The sequence below is a fragment of the Macrobrachium nipponense genome, chromosome 36 (genome assembly GCF_015104395.2).
Source record: "Macrobrachium nipponense isolate FS-2020 chromosome 36, ASM1510439v2, whole genome shotgun sequence".
Classification (NCBI taxonomy): domain Eukaryota; kingdom Metazoa; phylum Arthropoda; class Malacostraca; order Decapoda; family Palaemonidae; genus Macrobrachium; species Macrobrachium nipponense.
In genome coordinates this window covers 66,803,135-66,825,634 of record NC_087220.1, presented here as the reverse complement: position 1 = coordinate 66,825,634, position 22,500 = coordinate 66,803,135, and the positions used below count along the sequence as shown (strand labels likewise).

General features: G+C 41.2%; 1 protein-coding gene across 1 annotated transcript in view; it reads right to left on the bottom strand.

The window, feature by feature from the left end:
* The window catches only part of LOC135203809 (acid phosphatase type 7-like), an 11,288-nt gene extending 663 nt beyond the window's left edge, over positions 1–10,625 (bottom strand). Inside the window, exons 1-4 of the mRNA XM_064233784.1 lie at positions 10,460–10,625; positions 8,584–8,724; positions 7,590–7,755; positions 1–877 (exon numbers count right to left, since the gene is read on the bottom strand). The exon at positions 1–877 is cut by the window's left edge and continues 663 nt beyond it. Of these exons, the coding sequence (XP_064089854.1) occupies positions 797–877; positions 7,590–7,755; positions 8,584–8,724; positions 10,460–10,539 (468 nt within the window). The 5' untranslated portion in view covers positions 10,540–10,625 and the 3' untranslated portion in view covers positions 1–796. The remainder of the gene's footprint in view (positions 878–7,589; positions 7,756–8,583; positions 8,725–10,459) is intronic.
* Positions 10,626–22,500: the final 11,875 nt, after the last annotated feature.

Sequence of the window (22,500 nt, the reverse complement as noted above, 5' to 3'; positions counted from 1 at the left end):
CCTAAGTAATAAAGAATACTGAATATTAGGGATGGGAAATCTGGTGTGTTAAAATACACTTAATCATCTCTTCTTATTTAGCCAGTACCAACATGTAATACATAGTACTATTGTATTAACTATAGTTTTTTCACATTATAATGTATCTACTAAGTGTTGAACAGTACCCAAAAAACTTATTTTGAGTTTTCACAGTCCAACCTATAAAACTAACAAATGAATCCATAAAAGAGTCAATAAAATCCTTAACCATTCTTTGGTTTACAATTTACAAATATATGTATATGTAAGTACATACCAGTACACTACTTCCAAATTTCAGCAATTCATTCTCTCAATTCAGCCTACAGTACCTTAATTCATCCTCCAAATCTAGATAAGAACTTCAAAGAATACTGTTTGATATGTAAATCTGTACATATTAAAGCAACAGCTCTTGAACTGAATATAGTATAAGGTAAATTAAGCTTTGAAGTTTGAAGACTTCCTTTTACCACAGACACATACCAACACATAAATGTCTATCAATTTTAAAATAATGGCAGGACCTTTAGACATTCATCCATATAATACACAAACAAAGGTTATCACTAGGGACAGTTTGGTCAACGAACTTCATAAAATTTTTGGAACATTTGTTATATGTAGCCAACTTAATAAAACATTTGAACATTCACAGACCCAATTCAATTTGGTAATGATTATCTTAATTGCACCATATTTAATACATGAACACTGAAAGGAACACTTTCATACACAACACAACCTTCAAGAACACTCTGGAACATCAAAAACTTTACTCTGCTTGAGAACGTAGTTCTGCAAATGGGACATGCTGATCTTTGATCACCCAGATTCTGTCGATAACTTCTCCTTTCTGTGGATGGAAATGTCAGAGGATGATATGAGCATGGCTTATAAAAATAATTAGTCCAAATATGATATTGTTAAACTACAATAAAGTTTTGTACATACTTACCTGGCAGATATATACTTAGCTATAGTCTCCGACGTTCCGACAGAATTTCAAATCTCGCGGCACACGCGACAGGTAGGTCAGGTGTCTACCTTACCCGCCGCTGGGTGGCGGGTGTATGAACCAATCTATCTCCAGCCAGATTTTTTTTTTTTTTTTTTTTCACCTGTCTCCTGAGGGGAGGCTGGGTGGGCCATTAGACATATATATCTGCCAGGTAAGTATGTACTAAACTTTATTGTAGTTTAACAAATATCATTTTTGTACAATGAACTTTCCCTGCCCAGATATAATACTTAGCTGATTGGCACCCTTGGTGGAGGGTTAGAGAGACAGCTAAAGTAATGAAAGGAGAGATAAGAAAACAACTGATGTTTATAGGATATAAATAACCTGGTTCTTACCTGTTCAGGCAGAAGACTTCATTGATACTGTCTCTGAGTCTGCGTTTGCCTGGAGAGCTACAGCTAGGACGTTGACCTGATGCTGAAAGACTCTCGGATATACCACTGGGATATATTGATCCCTTTGTGTGGTAGAATCCAAGTCGGAATCCTGTTAAAGGGAGTTTCGTCCCTATCTTAAACAGGTCCTAAACCCAATACTACTGCAAGGAGCCACCACTCATCAGAGACCACCTAACCAAACTACTAAAGATTAGTATTACGACCTAAAGAGATGCCCTTCATGCATCCTCTTTAAGCAACCAACAACAACAAATACAGGGGTAAAAAATTTAATACTACTAAACAGGATGAGTTCCAGCTAACCCGCCCCACCCAGCACTGAATCCGCAGATACGTACGGGCCCAAGGCGAAGCATTTTTCGTAAGTGATTCTCACATCACGTAAGTAGTGGTTCGCGAACTACTACTGACATCTCCAGAATGTTGTCTCCATCAGATTTCGCACGGACATATTCTTGTGAAAGCAAGAGAAGTTGCTATGGCTCTTACTTTGTGTGCTTTCACTTTAAGAAGCCTAAGATGTTCTTCTCTGCAGGATCCATGTGCTTCTTTGATGAGGCTTCTCAAGAAGAAGGACAATGCGTTCTTCGACAATGGACGGTAGTAGTAGGGTTTCTTTTACTGAACACCACAGGACCTCTTGGTTGGCTTTCAGTTGCTCTTTTATTCTAGGTAGTATTTTACCATTCTCATGGGCAAAGAAGAATTCTCTCGGGTTCTTCTCCTACCAAAGAAGATAACCAACGAATCTCGAAGTTCTTGGGCCATGGACTTGATGGGTTTTCATTCTTTTGCAAGAAAACCCAGGAAGGTAAGAGCAAATGAGAGAGTCCTCCTTAAAACCCACATTACCATCAATCGCCTGAAGCTCACTCACTCTTCTGGCGGAAGCTAGAGCCATCAAAAACAAAACAGAGTCTTCCTGGTAAGGTCTCTGAATGAGGCTGAATTAGGGGTTCAAACCTAGAGGACCCCAACCCAAGGAATTGAAGGACTACATCCAACTTCAGCTAGGTGTCTTAGGAGACTGCATTTTCGTTGTATCAAAAGACTTAATAAGGTCCTGTAGGTCCTTATCTTCCGATAAGTTGAGGCCCCTGTGCCTGAAGACATTCGCCAACATACTACGATAGCCTTTAATCGTCAAAAACGACTAATAAGCCCATTCTTGTCTTAAGAATAAAAAGAAGTCTGCAATTTGATTCACAGAGGTACTGGAAGAGGAAACGTTATTCCTCTTGCACCATCTTCTGAAGACATCCCACTTCGACTGGTACACTCGTAAGGTGGAAGACCTCCTCGCTCTAGCAATTGCCTTAGCAGCTGCTGACGAAAGCCTTTCGCTCTGACCAGTTTCTGGACAGTCTGAAGCCATTCAGACTGAGAGCGGGGAGGTTTGTTTTGGGTACCTGTCGAAGTGGGGCTGTCTGAGTAGATCGCTCCTTAGAGGAAGCGATCTTGAAAAATCCACTAGCCATTCCAGCACCTCTGTGAACAATCTTGTGCTGGCCAAAAGGGAGCTATCAAAGTCATCCTCACGGAATCTGACTCTGCGAACTTTTTTAAAGTCAACCCCAGAATCTTGAAGGGGGGAAAAGGGGAAAAAACGCGTATACGTCGAGTCCTTTCCAATCGAGTAGGAGAGCGTCTATCCCTTTTTGCTCCTGGATCCGAGATGGGCGAGCAATAAAGATCCAGTCTTTTTTGTTGTTTTTGAAGTTGCAAACAGGTCTAAGAGAGGCCTGCCCCACAACTTCCAAAGGCTCTGGCAAAACATCTTGGTGCAGAGTCCACTCTGTGGGAAGGACCATGATCTTTCCTGCTGAGGAGATCTGCCCTTACATTCCTTTCTCCCTGTACGAATCTGGTGAGAAGTTTTATCCCCCTTTCTTCTGTCCACAGAAGAAGATCTCTTGCTGTTTCGTCAAGAGAGAACGAATGCGTCCCCCCCTGTTTCCTGATGTATGCCAGAGCCGTGGTGTTGTCCGAGTTTATTTGCACAACTGCTCCTGTCACATCTGACTCGAACTCCTTCAGAGCAAGCCACACGGCTATTAGTTCTTTCCTGTTGATGTGCCAGGAAGACTGGTCCCCACCCAGGTTCCTGACACCTCCTTGGTTCCCAGAGTCGCCCCCCAACCTGATTCCGACGCATCGGAGAACAACACAGGCTGGGGTCTGGGATTGAAGAGACAGTCCCTGCGAGAACTTGTTGGGACCCGCCCACCATGCTAACTCCTTCTTGATTTGATGAGAAATTGACAGGGAGAAACTTCAAATCCTGAGAAGGACGACTCCAATTTCCGATGAAGAAAAAGAATTGGAGCGGTCTCAGGTGCAACCTTACTAGGGAAAAAAAAACAAATTGCTCCAGTGAGGAGAGCGTCCTCAGCAGACTCAATCCACTCCCTCACTGTGCATACTTCTTTCCCTAAGAAGGTTGTTAACTTTTTCGAGTCCCCGGGCTATCCTCTCCTGTGACGGAAAAGCCCGAAACTCAGAGAGTTCATCTGGATCCCCAGATAAACGCACTCTTGAGCGGGAATCAGACTGACTTCTGCAGATGACCAGAAGTCCTAAGGAATAAGTCAAATCCAGGGTATTCTTCAAGTCCTTCAGACAACGATCTCTGGAATTGGCCCTTATAAGTCATCGTCGAGGTAGAGCGAAATCCTCACCCCTTTTCTAGGTGAAGCCATTGTGCTACATTCCTCATGATGGCCGTAAAGACTTGGGGGGCCGTGGAGAGGCCAAAACACAGGCCCTGAATTGGAAGATTCTTCCCCCCATCATGAATCTTAGAAACTTCCCTCGAGGAAGGATGGATTGGTACGTGGAAGGTAAGCGTCCTGTAAGTCCAAGGACACCATCCAGTCCCCTGGACGGAGTGCTGCTAACACCGAGGCAGTGGTCTCCATCGTGAACTTCTTCTTTTCACGACGAAGAAGTTCAGGGCGCTTACTTCCAACACCGGTCTCCATCCCCCTTGAGGATTTCGGAACTAGGAAAACAGGCGGTTGTAAAAGCCTGTCCGAACGATGATCTGCCACTAGTTCGATCGCCTCCTTTTCCAGCATCTGATCTACCGCTAGTCGGAGGGCTTGATTCATGATGGGGTCCCTGTATCTGGCCGTCAACTCCCCGGGGTTATTCGTCAAGGAGGCCTCGAAAGAGAACGGAATGAGGTAGCCCTTCCTCAAAATTGACAGGGTCCAGGCATCTGCGTCTTTCTGGGCCCAGGACTTCTGCAAACTGTAAAGCCTGGCGCCTACAGTTGTCTGAAGGACTTGAGGTCTTACTTGGGAGGTTTTGATTGACTTCGTAAAAGGTCCTCTTCTCTTCTATTTGGTTTTTCGACCTCTGAACGAGAAGAGGTCTAGAGGTAGAAGCCCCTCGAAAGGGTTCCTGAGAGTCGGCTTCGCTTTCTTCATCTTAGTCTGGAAGTAGGGCGCGGCTTCCTTGCAGACTGCGCTAGAAGTCCTGCGTCGCTTTGGCAGAGAGAGCCTTCGAAATGTCTTGAACCAGGTGTTTTAGGAAACAGCTGCGTAGAGAGAGGGGCAAAAAGCAAAGACGATCTCTGAGCATGTGAGACAGACTTTGTTAAAATGAGCAAATACTGATCTTTTCTTCAAGACCCCTGCTCCAAACAGTGAAGCTATTTCGCTGGCCCCATCCCTCACCGATTTATCCATACAGGATAAGACACAATTCAAATCCTCCGGAGAAAACGTGTCCGGTCCTCGAGTTTTCTTGGCTAGGACTCCGAGGGACCAATCGAGAAAGTTGAAAACTTCCAAGACTCTAAAAATGCCTTTTAGAATGTGATCTATTTCATTCATTGCCCACGTAGTTTTGGCCGAATTCAAAGCTGATCTTCTAGTGGCGTCTACTAGTGCCGAAAAATCTGCGTCAGCAGAAGAACGGAAGGCCGGAGTCCCAAGGGTTCTCCTGTCTCATACCAAAATCCTGTCCATCCTGAAAGCTTCGACGGAGGGAAGGCAAACATAGTTTTCCCCGCTTCTTCTTTAGTACGCATCCATGAACCGAAACTCTTGAGCGCTTTCTTCATAGAAAGAGTCGGTTCTCACACACGAAGATCCTTTCGTTGCTTTCGCTGTGGAGACAACGAGTGTGGAGAAGGGGAGGAGCAGTAGGGCTCAAAGACTCTCCGAACTCCTGAAGGAGAAGCTCTGTGAGCTTTCTTGTACGAAGAAACTGCTGCCGATGTATTAGTTTCTTCCTCAGAGACTTCCTGGTCTTCTTGAAGAGGAGAACGAGGATGAGGAGAACGAGGATGAGGATCCTTATGAGAATCCTTAGATGATTTCCTAGCTGGGGTACAGTGCGATGAAGGAGACAAACGTCTTGAATGAGGAGAAGATTCCAAAGTAGAGCGGCGTACAGGAGAACGACGAGTCGTAATAGAAGGACGCTTATCCGAAAATTCTTGTCTCTTCTCGCATTCCTTCCTAAACGAAGACAAACTCTTAACAGCAAAAGAGGAAGACTCCCTTCCCTAGAAAGACCACGTCTATCCTTAGGGAGACTACGAGAGGGAGAGCGCCTACTAAAATCCTGGCGCCGATCGTGAGGAGAGCGGCTACTAGGCGCCGAGCGCCTATCTGTCACAGGGCGCTTAGGGGAATCCTGGCGCCTACCAAGCGGCGAAACGTTGCTAAAAATAGGGCGCCTATCAGGAGCAGGGCGCTTGAGAGGCTCTTGATGCCTACGAAGCAGAGAGCGGCTGCTATGCTCCGAGCGCTTAAATGGAACAGGGCGGGCGTTCCGACGAGGATCTTGGTCCTTACCAAGGGGAGAACGTCTGTAAGGCTCCGAGTGCCTAACAGAAGCAGGGCGCTTGAGGCGTTCTTGACTTCTAGCAAGAGGAGACCGATCAGGAGTAGGGAGTCTCGAGAACGAAGAGCGCCTACTAGGAGAACGAAGCAAACGAGGATCAAGGCGTCTTTCTTCAGGAGAACAGCTACTAAAAGAAGGACGCTTACCAGGCGCAGGGCTCCTACTAGACTCTTGATGTCTTACAGGAGAGGAGCGAACTCCATCGATGAGCGCCCCTACAAGTCAGCGTTATCCGACGCCCGACCGGGACAGTAGTCGGAAGGAGAAGCGCGCCTACTTTCAGAAGGGCATTCCCTAGGTTCTCTGAGAAGACGAGGAAGAAAGAAAGACGAGACGGAGACAACAAAATAAGTCTTCTATGACCTGAGCGACTCTCTCTTCTTGCACGAACTCTAGAAGAAGGAGAAACAGAAGGGGCGGAGCGTCTACCCGAGGCAGGAATCCGATCTGGGGAAATATCTTCATAGTCCAATGAGCGCCTATCTCCAAATCAATCTCCAGGCAAGCGAGAAATGGAAGAATATATCGGAATGAAACAACAACAGTTGTTATCGCTTCAGCGACAGAAAAAAAATCTGGCTGGAGAGATAGATTGGTTATACACCCGCCACCAGCGGCGGTAAGGTAGACCACCTGACCTACCTGGTCGCGTGTGCCGCGAGAGTTTGAAATTCTGTCGGAACGTCGGAGACTATAGCTAAGTATATATCTGGCAGGGAAGTTCATGTACAAAATTCAACATTTACATATAAGAAAAAGGCATGATCACTAAAGCAAGCAATTAAAGTACTGCTTCTTCCAAAATACTACAAAGTTTTATTCATTACCCAAGTCTGAAATGAGTTGCAAAACCATTACATATTCTCTTCAAAAATATTACTGCATTACAAAAATATATTTCCAAATAAAAACCTGTTTAGCAATTAATACAAAATAGTTGGCAGTTTATAAGCATATACAAAACAATAAGAATAAACTCTTTTTTACATCTTTTGCAAAAGTATAAGTGTAAAAGGAATACGTATCGTATCTATATCTAAGTTCTCTACTACTCATGGGGAAAGGAAATACATTATTTGTTTTCATTTCAAGCTAATGAAATAGCAGACAGTATTTCAATATCTTATAGGTTTTACTATAAAGAGTAATGACAGTAATCATCAACTTAATACAATTAATTTGCAGGTGAAAATATTTCAAGAATGCAAAAACTCTCCACACTGACCTCAAGTAAAAGAGAGGAATAAAGTAAAAATGACAAAACGAAACATTATTGATCCTTGACTTACCTGGTCATCAGAGACCTGTTCAAAGTAGAGGTGAGTGGCATTATAAGCTGTCAGGCGTGTACCCATAATCGCTATTGCGGAAGGCTGACCAGAAAGGTTGTCAGGTATGAAGTGATCATGGCGCTCTTGACAACCCGCTGAGCCAGTGATGATGTGTATAGGAGCCCTAGAAAGCATATTGGTTTGACAACATTCTGCTTTGATGATGGGATGTATAACAAACATGACTTAAGAGTCTTGATTTGTTATACTGTATTATGCCTTGTACCAAGATAAATACCAAGGTGGTCCACATAAAATTCCCTAGAAACGTTTGAGTTGTCTGCAGTATTCAGAAGCATTTCCCTTCAGTTGTTTGTACTTTACTTGCAATATCCTTTCTTGATTTATACTTGTTGATGATAAACTACAACCATATATATTTTTGAAAATTATTGGTACAGATATAACTAGGAGATAAGTTGGAGTCAGGCAGCAGAATTTTAATCAATTTAGTCTCAGTTACATAATTTTCTGATGGCTTTTATTGTCACAAACCACAGCCCCCTTGGAGGAAGATCATAAAATCATCCCTTAAAACAAACTTTTCCCACATTTGTCTGATTCTTATGCTAAAGTATCAATACATATAAGACACTGTTACATCTCACAGATCAGTTTCTGAGGCAATAGAATTTTTTTATTATTTAGTCAGAGATGCTTCTGATATTTCAAGTTAAACTGATTACCCTAGTTCTCATTATGATCTTTCTTAATGGAAAAATGCAAGACAAAGTAAACAAATACTGTAATTTGCATATCACTTGAAGAGAGAGTTATATACAAAATATTTTCTGTCAATATTATTCATATCTATGGAATGTTTTCTTTTTTTACAGTCTGATCAGACTTGTACAAGTCATTCCACAATTCAACAAACAGATATACTGTAGTAGATTTATATTTTGAGGTAAAGTTCATTACAATAAACACCAAATACTTTTACTGTACTCACTTTGAATTAGTGTAAGGTTCCTCCATTGATCCGTTATACACAGTGTAGTTGTACACAGGCCATAGTCTTTCATACGAGTGTTCGTGTGCCCACACTGCTATATCAACTCCATACTTGTCAAGCAGAGCCTCCATTCCATACCTGCAAAGCAGACAGCTCAAAATTACTTACTGTTACTACAACTATGTAAGCTACTCTTCCCACACAGAGATGGAAAGGAGTCCTCCCCACCCGCTACCTTATGCTGGCCAAAACCAGATACAAGTGGAGGGTTGAGCATAGGGTTAATCACATCCATACTAAGATAAAACTACTGGTTGCATTTTGTGTTCCTTTACCCTTACCTACAATAAATATATACTTGGGAACTATGGTGGAATCCTCAGTTTTTGGATTGCAAATCAAAAGAGTGTGAAATTCTCTTTAAGACAAGTGGTGAAACCATTCTAGACTTGAAATACTTTGTGAAATTTGAATCCATTAACATATGAGGCGTCCAGTGCTAAAACCCACACTCGCCACCAAATTTGAGAAAAATGCATTTTACCGTACATATGGAATCCCCTTCGTTTCCTCTTTCGAATGGTGTAAGTGAGTGTATATTTTGATGATGAGAATATGGTTCAATTTTGTGTTACATAATCTGTATATACTTTTGTAAACTTCAGCACTAATTTTGCTCATCAATTTTACAATCAATCAGTCAGTCAAATTGTGCACAGTCTAATTTCTTTCCATATATAACATCATATTTTCGGGGTCCTAAGCATTCCAAAAATTCAAACCTGAAGAAAATATCTAGAAAAAGAAATGAGTTATGGCCTTTTTAAATTTACAAATTTAAAGTCCCTTTTTCTCTATTTTTTAAATTGTGGTGAGTGTGGGTTTTAGCGCTGGACGCCTGATATATTGTGCAGTTATTTGCTATTTAATGTACAGAATTTAGTACACTAAATAGCAATCAAATCTTCATGATTTTAAGTCAAGAGGAATTTGATGCAGTGGTCTAGTTAAACTACTTGATATTAAATTACTATCAATAGTAAACTCCAATAGAAAAAGATAACAGACAATGCATAATTTAAGGAAATTTCACTGGGTGACCAGATGGATATTATGATTTGCAATATGTGGAATACTGCAGTACTAATGCCAAGCGCCTTAGGTGCAAGGCATAAAGCTATGGGGTCTGGGTTGAGCACTCCACCAAAGGGGTCCGTGGCAGAGCCCCAGAAGCCAAAACTTTCAGTGGGATTTGAAGGCAATAAAACACATTTTCATTATCAAAATTGCAACTGTAGATACTTAAAATTTTATGATTAAAGAGGATAATTTCATGTCCAAACCCTAGCACAAAAAAACTGATAACCAACCTTAGCCCATACCTTGCCCTCCCTCATAAAAATGGATTTATAACAACTGTTGTACCTATGTAGTTTGAATGATAGAAGAATTAATCAATAAGTAATGTCAATAATATGGAAATTTCAGATTTTAACTTTGGTATTTTTATACCATAGATGAAAAAGCAGAAAAATCAATTAACTAAACTCATAAACATGTACCTTTAAATGAAAACAGACATCAAACTCTATTGTAAAGGTAGCTTTTCCATTTCTTAATAATTCTTGTCAATTTTGGGGTTTTATCTGATCGCCCAGTTGTAAAATATTCTTCTTACTGGGCAACAATTTTTCTTCATTGGTTGACCATGTGGTCATCCCATTATATAATACTAAAATATGCGCGGATAACAGATACCACAAACATGAGAGCAACTACAGGTACTACATATTGATCTCTTCTGCATGCTGCCGATAAAAATGGACGGTGCAATGATAAATCATATACCTAGGATTCTGCTTCCAATACTTACACATTCAAAAGAGAAATCCCTACACGTGTCAAGCAGTTTATACTACGACAGTCATCGTGATCACTGTTGGAACAATACATTGGTCGGTGCCCATATACTATAATCCAAGGACGCTCAGCTCTTGCCTCTGGCTTTGATGCTTCCTGTAAACAACAACATACTAAATTAATACTTCATGTATATAGGTAATAATATTTCACTCAACCACAAATGTATATAAAATCAACAAAACATGAACACTGTTGCTCGGAATTTTGGATCCAAAAAACTTATGACACTACCAGCACCAATAAAATATTTGTTTTACACGTGGACCCTTTCAAACAATAAGAAATATACCATGAATAATAATTTGAGGTTGTCTATATTATGTACCAATGTGTTTATTTAGTGGCCTCACTGGGTAATTTTTTTTTCATTGATCAAGTATCCCACTAAGGTATCTTTCAAAACCATGTTGCTAAATATTAATTAAAATTTACATCTAATTTACCCTCAAATCATTCATACTGCAGTTTTTAATTAAGCATCAGAAGATGTTACTCAGTCAAACATTACAAACCCCTCATGACAATCTTGAATGAATATCGTTAGAGACGAGACACGTAAGCATAAGCACCAAATGCAGTGTCAAGTGGCATTCCTAAAAGGTACTGAAGAAATTGTGAGTCATTAAACTCATCTATCATGATCTATGCATGTTGTTACAAGTATATAGCTCAGAAATTCAATTATTACATCAAACTGATAATTGGAACGCAAAATTAGTAAAACCGTGTAGTATATGAATAAAACATGAATAAAATTATAGAATAGTTCTAATTTTGTAACCCGTAACCATCAATGAATATTTGTATCCAAAACTACACATTCTTATCTTTTAAATATTCGAACATAACGACTCAGTTGCGGAAGCAACGGAAGTTACGGAACGGAACATCGTATTCGTAACGTCCAAAGTCAACAAACAACTGCATCGGTTATACTCCGGCACACTTATTTGCTTACGATAAATGATACGAACACATTAACCAATATTTATTGCTAATCCGTAATCGGGAATGAATATAATTGAACAAAATTCTACCGTTTTATTATAAAATAAAATGAGAACCTACCCGCTAAGTAGCCTAAGTTGCGGAACCAGGGCTGCCATTCGTACGATAATTATCATACATGTACGATTAAACAGCCTCTGGTACGATGTACGATACCAGATCCAACTATCGTACATTTTATACGATAATTCTGGCATTTGTTTATTTTCAGATGATTAAAAAGCATTTTTTTCAAGATTAAATGTTTCTAATTGAAAATTATGAAAATGTAAAGTGACAATTTCCCTTGGGATATGTAGATAATTGTGTTTTGAGATTATTGAGATAGGTAGGTTAATTGTATTGGTACCGTATGTATTTTCTTCACCCTCTACTCAATTACCAATTGCCGGGAGGTCATCTTATCGCTGACCCCTTTTAAGAGAGACATGAGACCATATTCTCTCTCTCTCTCTCTCTCTCCGTGGAACGAGGCAATTATGCTGATATTGTAAACATCCGATCCAAATGATCTGAGTGGGGATAATTTTGTTGTGTACGGTCAGTCTTTCCCTCTCGAATCCTGAATGCGAGATTGTTCAGTAAGATCATTATTTTTAAGACAAAAATAAGAAATAGTTTAAATACACAAACTGTTAATGGTGCTTTATTGGCCTCTGAGTGTATGAAAAACCAGGAGTCCTGCGTTATGTTTACGCCATCCAAAGGCATGCTTAGACGTAGGGTGACCAGGCATCCTCCTTTCTCCGTAACCTTAAGGAGGACGTAAATTTGCCCCCCTTTCTTGGGAGGCGAGAAATAAAAAAAAATAATAAACAAGGTATCTTAAGAGGTATATATATATATATATATATATATATATATATATATATATATATATATATGTATGTATTGAAATTCGATGCTGACGAAACTGAGGCTAAGGTCAGCAGACAGTTAGATAGAACACGAACTGTTTTTAGTCCACCATCGGAAGTCCACAGTTGTCAGATCAGCGAGATATATCCATTCGGCCACTGCCATTCAGTCTTGATGGCAGGTAGCAAACGGTTTTACTTTGGTAGATAATATTAAATCCAGCTTTGACAAGCTAAATTTCAACTGAAAAATAAGCTTGTTTTCCCCCCCTAGCCCTAAGAGGTTGCGTTGGAAATGCAAGAAATAAACCTCCATGCAATCAAGCTGAGAACACAAAATGGGTTTTATATGTAGTACAGGAATTTCAGTAAAATCAATTTTTTGTGTGTGTGTTAGCATTAACAGTTACTGTCTATCTATGCAGTCTCTCTCTCTCTCTCTCTCTCTCTTCTCTCTCTCTCTCTCTCTCTCTCTCTCTATATATATATATATATATATATATATATATATATATATATATATATATATATATATATATATATATATATATACATACAAACATGTGAGGTGTCCTCCTTTTTGGAAATTTAGAAATGGCCACCCTACTTAAACGTTTAAAAAAACAGTTCACGGCTGTATGATAACGTAGCCTATAGTAAAAACTTTAACTATAATTTTGGTAAAAGAACATTTTCTTTAATTTGGTTTATTGTTTTGCTATGCACAATGTATGAGTAGGGTTTCAGTTTCATATATTTATTCTCTGTAAAATGTCATTTTTTTTATAATGAGACAGTAGAGTTTGATTCATATTATTTTTTGTTTTTTTTGCCTTATCAATAAATGTATAAAAGTTATACATGTATTTATTTTGATACCAAGAAATGTTGATTACTGTAGAGCATAGTATAATGATAAAAGATACGATAATTTTTCACATGCATACGATATATTTTACGATAATTTTGGGGAAAAAACGATAATTTTGAACCATCTGTACGATAAGTTGGCAATGAAAATCTGGCAGCCCTGTGCGGAACCGAAACATCGTGTGCGGCCAGACTGTAAACAAACTCTAACGCACAGCGATAAAGCATCAGACCTTTCCGCCCTTTTTAATTTGTTTAAAATCTCACTATAAATCTGGTATTCAAATTATAAAACTATTATAAACCATGGACGAAAGGACGAGGCAAACGAAGTCTATACTCAAGCAACAGCCAGACAAGATAAGAAGAGGGAAACGACTGTCATTCGTCACAGGATTACAAGGAAGCCCAACAAAGGGTCGCGTAAGTTGGCTAAGTTAGGTTTTTATTTTAATCCTGGGTTTGTTCAGAAGGCCTGGTAATTCATTAAAGCTTAAGATCACGTGAAAAACTGCCATTGACGACTTTTAATTCGATAAACTTAGTTTAGGAAAGGCTATGCTAGTTTTCTGCCAAGGTTAGGCTATGTTAGTACCTAGGCTACCTAGTGTCATTGCTAGGCTAGTAGCCATCGGCTGGAATATACTATGTTAAGCTTAGCATGACTAGGCTAACAGCCTTAGTTTGCATTTTTTGTATAATTTCTATTGCTTTTAAACAATACTGACAATAAGATGTTACAAGTATGAATAGTACTAGATTACGTATTAAGTTCAAGCTCAAACTGAGTTTCCAATATACAAATAGGCCAACACCTGATGAATTGGCCTATGCCGTTAAAACCATATTTCAGCACTTGAAAGCCTGTAAATTATAGGTACACCATACTATCATACTCACTACTAATAATAAGAAAAGCCTGTAAACTACCTAGCCTATACATCATACTCAATACAGCTACTAGGTAGGCTAGCCTACATCTTCACCTGACGTAACCTAGCATAACCTGAAGTAGGGTTCACTGCTACAACTCATTAAGTAATTGATTATGTTACTGAACAGAAACAAAAGAAAAATAAATTGCCAAATTCAAGCAGTGTGTAATTCAGGTAATACCTAGTCTGAGAGTATTAAATATCAATACACAATTAACCCTCTTACGCCGATTGGACGTATTAAACGTCAAGTCAAAATGTCTCCTGTATGCTGATTGGACGTATCATACGTCGACTCAACAAAGTATTTTTTTAAATTCGCGGAAAAATACTTATAGGCCTACCAGCCAAAAAATTTTGAATCACGCGCCTTGGGGGATGCTGGGAGTTCACGGATCAAGGCGTTGTTTTGTTTACAATCGCTACGCAGGCACGCAAGCGCGAATTTCTTTCTTATCGCACTAAAAAGTATCAGTGACACATCTCAAAAATTATTTCGTCACTTTGACATAATTTTTGCACCATTTTGAATTATCCGATACATGGAGTATTATATATGAAAATGTGCGCAATTTCATGTAGAATACAACAAAAGAATACTCATGATTGTAGCTTTTATCAATTTTGAAATATTTTCATATAAATGACGATAAGTGCAAAAATTTCAACCTTCGGTCAACTTTGACTCTACCGAAATGGTCGAGAAACGCAATTGTAAGCTAAAACTCTTATATTCTAGTAATATTCAATCATTTGCCTTCATTTTGCAACAAATTGGACGTCTCTAGCACAATATTTCGATTTATGGTGAATTTATGAAAAAACTTTTTCCCTATGTTCGCGCGGTAACTCTTCTGATAAATTTTTTCGTGCAATTGTCCTAATGTTTGCACCATTTTAAATTTGCCGTTACATAAAGTTTTATATGTGAAAATATGCGTAATTTCATGCACAATACAACTAAAAACAACCCATGGTTGTAGCTTTTATCAGTTTTGAAATATTTTCATATAAATAACGTTAAGTGCAAAAATTTCAACTTTTGGTCAACTTTGACTCTACCGAAATGTTCGAAAAACGCAATTGTAAGCTAAAACTCTTATATTCTAGTAATATTCAATCATTTGCCTTCATTTTGCAACGAATTGGAAGTCTCTAGCACAATATTTTGATTTATGGTGAATTTATGAAAAAAAAAAAAAAAAACATTTTCCTTACGTCCACGCAGTAACTCTTCCGAAAAAATCAAAATTTTTTTTGTGTGATTGTCGAAATATTTGCACCATTTAAAATTAGGTGTTACATAAAGTTTTATATATGAAAATGTGCGCAATTTCATGTAGAATACAACTAAAAATGATTGAAGATTGTAGCTTTTCTCTTTTTTTGGAATATTTGCATATAAATCACGATAAATAGAAAAAAAACCATGTTTGGTCAAATTTGACTACCGAAATAGTTGAAAAACGCAATTGTAAGCTAAAACTCTTACAATCTAGTAATATACAGTTATTTATCTTAATTTTGAAACAAATTCGAAGTGTCTAACACAATATTTGGAATTATGGTGAATTTAAAAAAAAAAAACTTTCTTTCCCTCCGCGCGCCGATTCGCGGCCGAAAATCTCAGAAATACGTACGTCGCATTATCCTAATATTTGCCCCTTTTCATATTAGCCGTTTTATAAAGTTTCTTATATGAAAATGTGCGCAAAATCATGAAGAATACAACAAAAAATAATTGAAGGTTGTAGCTTTTCTCATTTTCGAAATATTTGCCTATAAATAAATATATATATTAATAAACATTACCTTAATATAATTTATCTAGCCCTAAATCCCCAAAAACCGCACCAAAATTTACCACATTGGCAACCCTGTTACCTCCTATTCTGTCCGCCAGTTGGCAACACTGTCGTTGACAGATACGAAAACCTTCCCTCAAATCAGTTGTTAACGAGCGCCCGTGTTGTTACATCACGGCCGCTCTTTATAAATTTCCTTTAACATTTTTGTGCCTTTAAAGCTTTCATTATTTGTTAAATGAGACTTTATATGAATTACCACTCACGCATTACATCACGAAAATAGTGAATTAACTTTGATTTCTGTTGTGGTTCTTATCTTAAATTACGAACTTTTGCGCGACCCGGAACTACTGACCTGTCCAATTCTACAATGGATTACCAAGAAATTACGATGCTTCCTTCTGCCAGCAACATCAGGAACTGCCCGGTTTGTGGGACAAGGATGAGTAGCAGGGAGTATGAACCCCATGACATTTGTAGCTCTTGTCGTGGACAGGTTGTGACTTGACTTCTCGTTGTGACGTATGTAAGCCCTGGTCTGACGAGGATACGACTGCTTATATGAAACGCCAAAACAATCTTGCAGCGTAAAAGATCGGTTAAGGAGAAAAAGAAATCGATTGCTAAAACTGTATCTAACGAATTCTTTGACTTGGGCGCTCATGATTCTGGGTCTTCGGTTTCGGTATCGTACAACTCCGATTCCGAATTAATTGATGCTTTGCCCCCTGTACAACGGTAATTAGTGAAGTTATTTCTGATGTAGATTCGAAGATTTTGGCAATGGAAACTACCTGGAAACAGAATTTTAAGAAATTACAGCTTAGTCTAGATAGAGATATTTCTGCTAAGTTTAACAATCTGTCAGAGAATTTTCAAGAAGCCTTTACTAGAATGTCTAACACACTTTTAGATTCATTTCAGCTCCTCGTCAGGTACCTGTCGACAGCACCATGGGTAACGGTGCGACAGATACCCGGCTTGTGAACCCCGTCGTGGCGAAGGCCTAGGGGGGATCCGGTCCGGGCAGGTGCCTAACGAATCTTTACCCAACGTGTCCCCTGTTAGTCCGTAACAGTGCAAAGGGCGCTTATTTAGGAGAAGGGGGAGGGATATTAGTGTCAGACCTAAGATAGCTAGTCGTCAGGATTTTTACTTCAGAGGAAGTTTCTAAGTTAGGATCTGACGATAGATGATGATGACACGGATTCGTGTGATATTGATGTTTCCTCAAATGGATGTCATGATGTAGAATTCAAGAAACTTTTTGATTTAATTTTGAGTTTTCTCCTCAGGCGAGGCCTAAAGAGCAGAAGCAGCCTCCGCCTCGTTGTATTACAGAAGGGATTTTTTCTTGACGGTCCTTCCCGGTCACGGGAATTTTTACGTTTTTCCCTTTGCCCAGAGGTTCGCGAGAGTGAGAACGGACGTTGCGCTAAACTTTCGAAGGTGATCGGGGAAGGGAAGAGGAAGCTCTCTTCTCTTCTACGACACCGGAGAGGAGTTTACCAGGTGGCGGATGATTCTTCATTCTCTCGACCCCAAGCCAAATCCTGATTTTGTCCGACTTTCAAGTCAACCCTTGCCTTCTAAGGCTTCGGTCTCTGTCTCAATTGAAGATTTTATTGCTATGGAGGCTGTTATGAGCTCCTTACAAGAAGCTCAATCCTTCAATATGTGGGTCCTCGGAGGGCTTTTAATGTATATCAAGGACTCCGGGTTTGTTCCCTCCTGATGCTCCTCTTTTTTGAGAAATTCTGCTCATCCATTTCAATCGCTTCTGTACATCAGAACGAGCTTGCTGCTTCAATGCAGGCCTTTCTTGTTTCTATAAGGCGTAACCTGTATTTGTCGCAGTTACCCTCCTCTGTATCGGAGATTCAGAGAACCCGTCTGTTGTCCTCTTCTCCTTTTGGCGATTCCTTTTCGATATTTCTGTGCTTTCCTGAGGTTTTGAAGGAACATCAAGGTGATGCCTCTTCCCAAGCTCACTGGGCCTTATCAAGAGCTTTTTCCTCTGGTCTTCCTCCCGTTCCTTCAAGGAGTAAGCGTAAGTTTAGGACCAGATCTGTACCTTCTGCTCCAGCCCAACAACCTCCTTCTGGCTCTTTTTTCCAGAGTACATCTCAGGTTGCTGGTGCCTTCTTCTTCATCCTCTGGTGCTCACCCTTTGAAACGCTGGGAGAGGTTCTTGGCGTGGCTCCAAGGGCAGAGAAAGAGCTCAACCTCCAGGAGGACCTTCTTCTTCTTCTTCTTCTTCTTCTTCCTTGTCTCTGCGTAAGAATTTTCGGAAGTAGGAGTCATCACCTCGCCTGGAGACCGCAGTAGGAGCTTGTCTCTCCCGCCATTGGTCAGCTTGGCAGGGGGAGAGCGGTGGATGCTTGGGTGGTGGAGGTCCTGAAGGAAGGTTACGAGATCCCTTTTGTTTCCAGACCTCCACTTTCCAATCGTCCTCTCGAGTTCAGCAGTTATTCCCCTCACTCATCAGGGTCAAGCCTTGGAGAAGGAGCTTTCAGCCCTCTTGGAGAAGGATGCCATAGAGCGAGCTCCTCCTTCTCCCGGGTTTTACTCTCGATGTTTGTAGTTCTAAAGGCCTCGGGTGCCTGGCGCCCCATCATAGATCTTTCGGTTTTGAACAAGTTCATTCTAAAGTCCAAGTTCAGGATGGAGACGGTCCAGACTGTTCTTTCATCAGTCAGGAGGGGGGACTGGATGATTTCCATCGATCTGCAGGATGCTTATCTGCAAATCCCCATCCATCCAAGAAGCAGACCTTACCTTCGGTTTTTTCACGGACTCGGGAGTTTTTCCAGTTCAAGACTCTTTGTTTCGGCCTCACCACTGCTCCATAGGTCTTTTCTCGGGTGGTGGCTCCTGTTTCAGCTATTCTGCATCAGTTAAATGTAAGGATGCTTCGGTATCTGGACGATTGGCTAGTCCAGGCCGAATCTCTAGAGAAATGTCTCCGGTCGAGGAAGATAGTTCTGTCTCTTTGTGTCGAGTTGGGCATTCGTGTCAACTTCGACAAGTCTCAATCTAATCCCTTGCCAGATCATGACTTATCTGGGGATTGTTTTGAATTCCAGATTTTGAGGGCTTCTCCGCTCAGAAACGGATAGACAAGCTTCTGAGTCTGATCGAAGAATTTTTGTCCTCCGTAACGCAGCCAGTTTTCTCTTTGGAGGTCTCTCCTGGGCCATTTGTCATCCCTCATCCAACTGGTTCCCCGGAGGTCGTCTCAGAATGAGGTCCCTTCAGTCGACACTTCGCCAGTCATGGGATTTCGTGTCCGAGGACACGATAGTCGCCTCTTCTCCACAATGTCGGAAGGATCTCCGTTGGTGGATGCAAGTTCACCGCCTCAAGTCAGGGACATCTCTTCTTTCGGTTCCTCCGGACCTAATGTTTTGGTCAGACGCCTCGGATCAAGGTTGAGGCGCACACCTCAGGCTCCAAAGCCGCTTCGGGCCTTTGGTTAGAGGAGGAGAGGAGCATGTCAATAAATTGGAGGGAACTGAGGGCAGTGTACCTAGGCCTTCTTTCATTTCAGGAACAACTGTTTGGAGTCGGTTGTCGCGATCTTTGTCGACAACAACCACAGCAGTCTCGTACTTGAGAAACCAAGGCGGCACACAGTCGGATCTTCTCACTCAAGAAAGCCCGATCAATCCTGTGTTGGGCAGAGACAGGGGGATTACGTTGGTCCCTCAGTTTATCCTGGGCCATCACAACGTCTTAGCAGACGCCTTGTCGAGACCGAACGAAGTTCAAGGGTCAGAGTGGACACTTTGCCAGGAAGTCTTCGACAGCCTCAGGAAGAAATGGCCTGTCACAGTCGATCTGTTTGCCACCCCACTGAATTTTCGGTGCCAGATATTCTTCGCCCCTTACCAGACTCCTCAGAGTGCCGGGACAGACTCTCTTTTGCAGGACTGGGAGGGACTTCAAGCCTATGCTTTTCCTCCGTTCTCTCTGGTGAGGTCAGTCCTCAACAAAGTGAGGGCAACAAAGTGAGGGCAACCAAGCGTCTGGATCTCACCTTGATCGCCCCCTTCTGGCCACAGAAGGAGTGGTTTCCCGACCTTCTGGAAGCACTGGTGGAACCCCCCATTCGCCTACCAGAGAGACCAGATCTTCTCAAACAACCCCATTTTCATCGGTTCCATCAGAGGCTCCACATGCTTCATCTTCATGCCTGGAGACTGTCAGGAGGTTCTCCAAGCACGAAGGGTTCTCCTCCAGAGTGGCGCGACAGTTGGCTCTTGCCAGGCGGCAATCAACCAGAGTAAATTATCAGGCTAAATGGTCGGTTTACAGACGGTGTAAGTCTCAAGGACATTCAATTTCTAGACCTTCCTTACCGAAAGTAGCGGAGTTTTTAGTCATTTTACATTCATGACAGGGCCTGTCACCTTCGTGCATTCAAGGGTTATAGGTCTATGCTTTCCTATGTTTTTAAGGCAAGGCTTCCTGAGATCTCTTCATCTTGTGTCATTAGAGATTTACTTCGATCTTTTTCCCTATCTCGACCCAGGCCGCAGTGTTCGCCTCCGACATGGACGTTAACAAAGTCCTTCAAGCCTTAAGGTTCCCTCCGTTTGAGCCTCTGAATTCTGCCAAATTTAGGGACCTCTCTTCTAAGACACTCTTCCTTGTCTCACTGGCTACAGCCAAGAGGGTGGGTGAACTGCAAGCACTCTCTTTTCTGGTTGCCAGATCTGGACAAGACATGATTTTGTCATACCTTCCTGAATTTGTTGCAAAGACTGAATCGTCTGATAATCCCATTCCCTAGGTCTTCCGTACTGAAGTCGCTGGTCGACTTTGTTGGTAATTTAAATGAGGAATTAAGTTCTTTGCCCTGTTAGGGCGCTCTCATGTTATTTACGCCGCACGAAGGACATTCGGGATCGTCCCCGTCAATCTGTTTGTTTCACCCCGAAATGTCAAGAGACCTATTTCAAAGAATGGTGTATCCTTTTTTCTCAGAGATCTGATCGTTAAAACTGGTGGTTCGGCTGCTGGGGAAGACCAGACGCCGAGAGCACACAGTATTAGAGCAGTTGCTACATCAGTAGCTTTTATGAAGAACGTCTCAGTCGCCAAGGTGCTTGAGGCGGCGACTTGGCGTTCTAATTCTGTTTTGCCTCTTTTTACTTGAGGGATATTTCTCTAGTTCTAGGCGACCTTCGTTCTTTGGGCCCGTTGGTGATGGCAGGACAGGTCGTCAGACAGGAGAATTAGGTAGTCTTCCTGTTTTACGTTTGGTTGCTACCTGTATATTATTCATTAATTTTTGTTTTGTTGTATATATTTTTGTTTTTGTATTATAACCCATGGCAGTTTTTGACGTAGTTATAATGGGAATTAGGCAGTTTTGGTATTTAGGTGTTTTTGATGACAAGGACTGACTGCTTGGCAACTCATGCTGCTTCCATTTTCAGTGTGAAATGGTTCCAGCCACTGGGTTGTCGGCACTGGCGACTACGCTTCTCCCAGAGTCGATGCTGACCTAGGACTAGCCACTGGTTCGCTTGTCCTGACGACTCCTGCTTCTTCACTGTCCTGGACAGGGAATTAGTCGATGGATCGTCTGCTGTCATCTGGTGACTCGCTCACCATCTACTTTTTGTCTCACCTGTCTTCTCAGAGTCAGACACTCGTGGAGATCAGGCGACATTTAGTAGCCCTGAGTTTCTTGTTGACGAAGTCGGTTGCGTTGATACCCCCGATGATCGTGTAACATGAGACCAGGTTGGACTGTCAGGCATTCGTCCTTCGGGACTGAATCGCCTTTTTGCTCCGCGCATCCTTTCTCTTGGCACCAGAAAGCTCGAGTTAGGAGTTGCTCATGAGCCGATTCGTTGCTGGCGACTTCGGGTTGCGTTGATACAACCCCCAAGGTTTGCTTAGCTTTGAATCGCCCAGACAGTCCAGACACTCATCCTTTAGGGAAAGAATAGTGCTTGATAGTCTTCAGGGTGCAGCCTTGCTGTCCGCAATTCGTCTGACTGGTCACCTGGTCGGTCACCTGACTTTAGTACAGACGGACTGACTATGCACTTACTCCTTGTCCTGTGCTACCGCAGTTGTGGCATTATGGTAGGAGACTTTGAGTTGTTAGTATCTTTGACCTTGGGTTGAGTTTTGACTGCCTATGATATATATTCTTTATTTGTTTGTTTTCTCCTATTCTGTCCGAAGGGGAAATTGTATTCAGATTCCCTCCTCCTTTTCAATGTGGTTAATCGGGCTAGATAAATTATATTAAGGTAATATTAATATGGAATTTTTATTCTAAAATTAATATTAATAATACTTACCTGTATAATTTATCTAGTCCACCCATCCTACCCCACGATCTGCCTATCACAAACTGATTTGAGGGAAGGTTTTCGTATCTGTCAACGACAGTGTTGCCAAACTGGCGGACAGAATAGGAGGTAACAGGGTTGCCAATGTGGTAAATTTTGGTGCGGTTTTTGGGGATTTAGGGCTAGATAATATACAGTT